The sequence below is a fragment of the Neltuma alba genome, unplaced genomic scaffold (genome assembly GCF_004799145.2).
Source record: "Neltuma alba isolate B1F8T4 unplaced genomic scaffold, ASM479914v2 tig00001391_pilon, whole genome shotgun sequence".
Taxonomy (NCBI): Eukaryota; Viridiplantae; Streptophyta; class Magnoliopsida; order Fabales; family Fabaceae; genus Neltuma; species Neltuma alba.
This window is the reverse complement of record NW_021632442.1, coordinates 22,035-29,529: the sequence shown is the minus strand read 5'-3', so window position 1 is coordinate 29,529 and position 7,495 is coordinate 22,035. Positions and strand designations below refer to the sequence as shown.

The 7,495-nt window shown below is 34.0% G+C and overlaps 1 protein-coding gene across 1 annotated transcript; it reads right to left on the bottom strand.

Annotated features, from left to right (window-relative positions):
* Nucleotides 1-5,718: 5,718 nt before the first annotated feature.
* On the bottom strand, nt 5,719-6,288 carry LOC114756373 (uncharacterized). The gene has a single exon (XM_028945319.1). It carries the CDS (start codon nt 6,286-6,288, stop codon nt 5,719-5,721), a length of 570 nt encoding a protein of 189 aa, XP_028801152.1.
* Nucleotides 6,289-7,495: the final 1,207 nt, after the last annotated feature.

The following is a 7,495-nucleotide window of genomic DNA, read 5'->3' as shown; positions in this document are numbered from 1 at the left end:
GAAATTTCGTATGTTCTCCTCACAATTGGGTGTGATCCTATGTCCGATTTGCAAGTTCTGCTCAAATTTTTTGATTCGATAGTGTTTTAGTGCTGTTGCGATGTTGCCCATGTTTAATCTAACACTGTTACACACACAAAGCAAGGGCATATTTTACCTCCTTCTGCCGTTTCTGCTTTTGTTTTTTCCCCAGTCCCTGTTGTGATGACTCATCCATCCTCTTACTCTATTTTGTTTCTTCTCTGAATTCTTATCCAGTCCCCCTTCTAACTGAATGTTGATTATTGAGGAAGTGTGTTCGTGCAAACATGCGCCCTTGTTCTCAGAGTTGTGTGGCTTTTCTGGATGACTCTCAGAATTTCACTGTTGTTTTAAGACATCCAAGAGAAATGAACTTTGTGCTGTACGTGTTAGTTCATTTCCTACTTGGATATGCATTATTTGCCTGTTAGATTTTCAAAGCTTTTCTAATACGCGAGAGGTGTTTTTACTTTTTGTGATAGAAGACTGCCACTGTAAGTGGACGTGCAATCGTGCAATGTATTGGGTGTTATTGTAATTTAGAACAAAATAATGTGTGATGGTAATGAGATTTTATAAAGCACTAAATACAAGAATTGGATAACTGATTTTGATTTGGAGATATTAATAATATTAGTTAAATTATTTCCCATAAATGTGTGTTGATCTCTCCAAACTATTTTTTCTTTTTGATGAGTCTAAACTATGCTCTTTAATAATATATATTGGATCATTGGAATTATCTCTTAACGGGAATCTTTTATAATTAATGAGGATGTTTTGGGAAAAATGAGAGAAAAAATAGATTGAGATTTTATATTTAAGATCAAATTTAATTTCTCAGTTTATTTTTATATTAAGGATTGGGGATAGTACTCTTCCGGTCTTTAATATAAGACTCATTTAACTAATTTGATTAGATTAAGAAAGTTAGGTAAGTTAGTTAATTATAAGAAAAGTGATATATTTTTCCTAAAACACCACAATCATCTTTTTTAATGCCCATCTCCTTCTATTTGATTATGGTTGAGGGAGTATCTATAGGGGTAATTTAGAGAAAATTGATAAATATGAGAAATGAGTCTTATATTTAGGACCAAAACCAACTCAAGAATTGGGTCTTATATTAAGGACCGGAGGAGTATTATAAATCAATATATATGTATAATAAATGTTGCCCAAGCTGATTAACTTAAACTGACTAATTAAAAGTAACAATGTTACTTGCAATTACATTTTCAACTGACTTGTTTGGGATCACGATTGGTGTTCCTAAAAATACTTGTTCAGATAATTTGAGATAAAACCGACTTATTCGCCTAGCACCTTGTTTTAATTTGAATTTTAAATAGCAAAAAGGGATTGAGTAAGATGCAATTTATTCTATCATTTTGAGTTTCCTCCCATTTTTTCACTCTTATTTTATTTCCCAAGGCAGCTGCATTTCTTCTTCACTCTCTGCAATTTCATTTTTTGGACACTCCTTTAATTTTTTTTCCTTCCTTTTTTTTTGTCAATGGTTTCTCTTTCTTTATTTCCTTCTTACACTATTTTTATTCCTTTATCTTTTTCATTCCTTTTCTTCTGCTCTTCTTACTTCATTTTGTTGTTCTTTAATTTTCTTTTTGTCTCTATTTCTTCATATTTGTCTATTCTATCCCTATCTATCTCTCTTGCCCCTCCTTTTTGTTTCAATTTTTAAAGTTGTATTTATTTCAAGAAATTAAATAATTGCATGGAATATATTGCACAGCGGGCTTGGTGTTTATTACCTTTCCTCAAAGTTATAAGGGAAATTCCCATATAAATACCATTTGAATTTTAAAATTCTAGATTAGTCATTCTAATTTCACAAAGGACAAATAGGTCTACAGGTATTAAATTGAAATTTACAAATTTTAGCAAATTACCTCAATACCCTTTCTCTCATCTTTTTTTGTCTTATCTCTCACTTCATGTTCAAAGAGTTCTTCTCTCTCTTCAGGTCCTCTTCTTCTTCGAAGGGCGGCTGAACTGAAAGGCTAGGCATGAGTTGTCATAGGTTACGTGAAGAAGAAGAAGATGTGGTCTTTCCTACAGCATTCTGGTATGTTCATAAGAAAGGAAGAAGAAACACCCACAGAACCAGGACATTTTTATGCAAGATTTGAGAGTATATTAATTAACTTTCTACTATCTCCTAATAAAGTTTGTTCTTAAAGTATGCTATTTTGTTAGTTTCTATTTTCTGCGATGTTCTGTTAAATCGGGAATGAGCAACAAATTTCATTACCTAAGCAGTAAATTTCAATATTTCAGTAGTAAATAGCCCTGGTTGGTTTGTGGTGAAATGACAATACTTAAAATGTGAATGACTATATTTGTATTAGTAATAACAACTTTTCCATAAAGCCAAGGAGATTGACTTGTTATTGAAATTGAACTCATTTGTTAATGGAATTGATCAGATTTGTTACGGTAATGACTACATTGTTGTGAAGCAAATTAAATTAAGTGGGTTGTGGGATTTACTACACTTTGTAATGGAATTGACTATGTTTCTTTTGATAATAATAAGATTATTATGAAGAAAATATAGTATGGTAGATGACTATAAAGTGGTGTTCTCACAGGAGGAAAAAATGGTATTAGAAGTAGAGCCAAGCACCAACGGGGTTTGGATCTAATGGAAGGGACTAGTCCCTCACAACGTGGCGAACCAAGATTCAAACCCCCGTTAAGAGAGATGCCCACATTTAGTGCCCCACGGTGTCTCGAATATGATTGCCTCTAATAAGAGGATACCTATGCTTTAACGGAAAAAAAAAAAAAGAAGTAGAGCCAAGCAAAGAAGTGAAGAGGAGATCCATATTGTTTCGAAAAGAATCTTCTGGGTCGAGAAAGAAGTTTAAGAAGAGTGTTGTACACACAAATACATTATCCAACTATTGCTATGATATTTTACTTATGATTGTAGATAGAATTTGTTTACAAAAATATATTTAATCACTATTATTGGACATTTATTGATAACAAGTGCAAATTATGTTTACTATTGGGTGTCATTATAATGAAAGTAGCTTTTAACATCATTTGCAAAGTGATTGACAACTTTCAAAATGAATATACCAATTTCCATAATGTGTTTCACAATCTCTTTATTTGTAACAATTTCTAATCCATTTGCAGACAATTTTACTAAACATATAACGAGAATAATAACTTGTGAAATAAAAATGACTATTTGTGTAAAGAGTTTTACAATTTGTTATAAGCTATTTGCATACAGTTTTACAAAGCAAGTAAAAAGAATCACAACTTACGTAATGAAAGTTGCCATTTACATTAAAAGATTTGCAACTTGTTTATTTGCAACTATTTTGAATATTTTTGCCCATAATTTTACTAAATATGTAACGAGAATAATAACTTACGAAATGAAAGTGACCATTTGCGTGATGAGTTTTGCAACATATTTTAATCAACGTGTTAGTATATGAAAATACTCAACTACCTTTTCTTTTTCTTACTCTAATGGCGTATTAGTCATTCTACCAAAATCTGTAAATCCCAAATTCATACCTCATGCCCATTTGATCATTTCATTTATGTGGATCACCTTTTTGTCTTTTTCAGTTTTAGTGAGTATATTTTTGTCATTTTTCCAAGTTATAGGGGATGTTTGGATGAGGCAAAACCATAGTTTGCAGAATAGCTTCTGGAGAATAGATTCTGGAGAGAATAGATTTTGAAAGAATAGATTTTATGAAAAAGTGATTCTGATAAAGTGAGAGTGTTTGGATAATTATTGTCAGAAGTGCTTTTTGATATGTGAAAATTACTAAAAAGGACATAAGTTTAAATGATAATTACATATAAGATATATTTCATAATATATGTTTAATTTAAGTAATAAATTTATTAATAATATATATTTTGGCAACATAATAAATAAGGCATAAATAATATAAATAATAAAAAATTAGTGTGTGTATATATTAATAAAATAAATAAGTTTTTAGGAAAATGATTTATTTTGCCAAAGAAAATATTATTATTTCTTAAAGATTTTAAAGATGAAATCCCATAATTTTGTTTCACAAAATTAAATAACCACACACAAAAAATTTCATATTAATTGTCTTAATAATAGAGGTTGCAACGAAATATATTTGTTCAAGTAGGTTTTTTTAACAACACATTACATTATCTGAAAAGAAAAAAGAAAATAAAAAGGACATAACTATTCTTGTATGTAGTGAACAATTTGATCTCTTATGGAGTCACAAAGCCGATCCATGTGAGATGATGAATCTACTGATGAAGGTATATGTGAAGATCCAACTCCATCGTCATCATCATTTTCTTCTGCATAAGAACCTTCTTGTTCAAACTGAATGAAACCAGGATCAGAAATGGATGTTGATCTAATGAAGTTATGTATGGCCATCGTTGCACAAACAATTTGAACCTGTGTTGGAAAGTCATAGCTCGGCATGTTTCCTAAAATTGCAAACTTACTCTTCCAAACTCCAAAAGTTCTTTCGATAGTGCTCCGTAGACTTGAGTGCAAATAATTGAACGCCTCATTGTCATTTTCAAGTGCAGATGACCTTCGGAAATCAGGAAGATGGTAGCGTTCACGTCTATAGGGACCAAGGTATCCCATGGGTGTCGGATAGCCAGCATCCACCAAATAATATTTTCCTTCATGAAATATATGATTGGTGTCAATAAAATTTGTTTTCTAACAATTAAGCATAAATAAATTATAGGAATTTAAAATATACCTTGAGGCGGATGAGGAAAGTTCATGGAAGGAGTTGTGAGGGCGTGGTCAAATATATGAGCATCATGCACACTACGTTTCCATCCGGCCAATACAAAAGTGAAGCACATGTCCCAATCGCAAACCGCCATTACATTTTGCGTCACTCTTCCTTTTTGGTTAATAAATTTTGTTTGCTCAGTTGCATCAACAATGCATGAAATATGTGTTCCATCAATTGCTCCAATAGCATGCTTGAAAAAGGGCCAGTATTGACCACCGGGCCGTATTTTTGTATGCAAATGCTGAAACATTGGATCTTTTGGTTTGATGTTGGTCATAGCAAGTCTACAGCATGCCAGTAAGACATTATGAAAATGTCTACTAATTGTCTCCCCTGAATGCTGAAATCTTTCTTGCTGCATCTTACTACTAAGCGCATGGCCAACGGTATTTAAAAACATTGCAACCATTTCATGTATCCCAATATTTCTAGTTTCCCTTAGACCGTGTTGTTGCAATTCTGTGCAAAGACTAAAGAACACTTCCCTTTCCATCCTAAACATGTTATAACAACGAGTGGAATGGCATTGTAAAACGTCCCTTACCCATGCCTTGCCTGTATAAATACTTGTATGCTGGGGCTCTTTACACAAATGAAGAGAAGCGTATCCACCAACTGCTACTGCAACTTGATTAACCCGTTTGTTCCGTCGTTTACGATATTTTTCCGCAATTTTAATTTCATCAGCCATTTTTTGTCTTGTCCTGTGCACATAGACATAAAATTCAGAAACCCTAATATGAAATTACTTAACATTTAACAAGAAAATAAGTTGTTTAATTCCTACAGAAATTCAGTAGTCACATAATACAATAGTCTGGTTACATCATTCCTAAAAATAGATACAAACTATCACAGTCATCTTCTAAGCAACACAAATGAAGTCTCAATCCTTAGTTGCATGCTTCAAGAAGATCAGTAGTTTTTCTCTCTTGTTCTTCAGAGCCACATACATCTCCCTTGCAGCTGGCTTGTCCATAAGGAGTGTTGTGCACCGGCCAAACAGATCAGGATCATCAACAATTTCATCAACTTCATTAAGGTGCTCCATGACTCCCGCAATTGACGTCTCATAAGCACGTGCTTCTTCTTCTAACTTCCTAGCACGTGCTTCTAAAATCTCTTCATGTTCACGCTGAGAATCATTTTCATTTGCCTGAGCTATCTTGCTTAGTGCATCCGCTATTTTCATAGTGGTAGTAGGTTTCTTCTTCATGGATTCACCCTTTTTTCTAACCCCTAATAAGCTACTAGGTCGATTGCCACTTGTGCTTCTACCCCCACGAATGGTTTTCTGTCTCATTCTAGTGTTGCCTCCACTTCCTCCACTATTGTCATTGAATGTGATTGAATTAAACTCCCCGCTTATGCCAGTTGGTGCCCCCAAAATTTCATCACTACCTCCTGATCCTTCTTCCATATCATCTTCAGGAACTCCTTCGCTTGGAAGTGTCATGGATGAAGGTGCCCATGACTGTGGTCTAGTCACAGCTACAGACCCAAAGAGTTGAGTCAATTCAGCCCGAAATTGAAGCCCTCTTTCTCTAAATTTCTCATAGCCTGGAACTTCCTACGCATTCAACACCAAAAATATTATACATTATACAAAAAACGTTAACATGGGAGAAAATACAAGCTCAAATAAAGTTAAATGATTACCACTATTTTCTTCTCCCACCAATCATCAGGGGCACTAATAGTATTCCTTTGGGCATCCTACCCTAAACCTGTCTCACGGAGTAGCCTATCCCATAACTGCCACTCCTTTCGCAAGGTATCAAATTTGTTCTTTAATTGGATTCTCGTATAAACCCTCCCAGTCTTTGCAGTAAGTTCTCCTCAATACTTGTCCAAGTAGGCTTTGTCAAGCTAGTTCCTCTTCTTCCCCCTTTTTCAACTTCTTCAATACACAGGTCAATAAAGACCTTTGTGGCTCTTATATCCCACGAAGCTTTATCATTTTTTTTATTCATTATGCTAGAAACCAATTACAACAGTTCAGTCATCACAAGTTCGACCCAAAAAGCATACCATTCAGTCCAGGAGATATGATATAACAGGTATAGTATTTAACAAGTATAGCCATATGTTCTTTTTTCTAGCAAAATGAGATCTCATTAATAATTGATATCCCAAAATTAATGATGACTTTTTCCCCCATCATTTCAGGGAGTTCTTTTTGGTCAACTGACCAAAATTTGAGTTCAACCACTAATTACACTATTGGTTAACTGATCAAAATTTGGAACATAGAAATTGGTTAACTCATTCATGGGATTTCGATTAGAGAAATAAAAACAATTTCAACAGCACAAGCACCCATAATCCAACCGTATACACACACAGAATGATCGACTGGTCTGTCTCCAAAGCACAACAATATGGGAAAAAAGACACACACACGAAACCGAGATCCAGCTACAACCAGAATTTCAGAACAAAACCCATATCCAGCCACACACGACAAAATGAAACCGACATCCAAACCAAACGGTGAGACGAAATTAACAGCTGAAAGTTGGAGGAAAACAAAATGAAGCCATCGCAGATCCAAAGTTATTGGTGAAACCACCGTTGTGTGGGGGGGGGAAAAATCAACCAGGGAGGAAATTGTTGTGCACCGCAGATGAGGTGTGCAAATATATATGAGAGACAGAAATGAG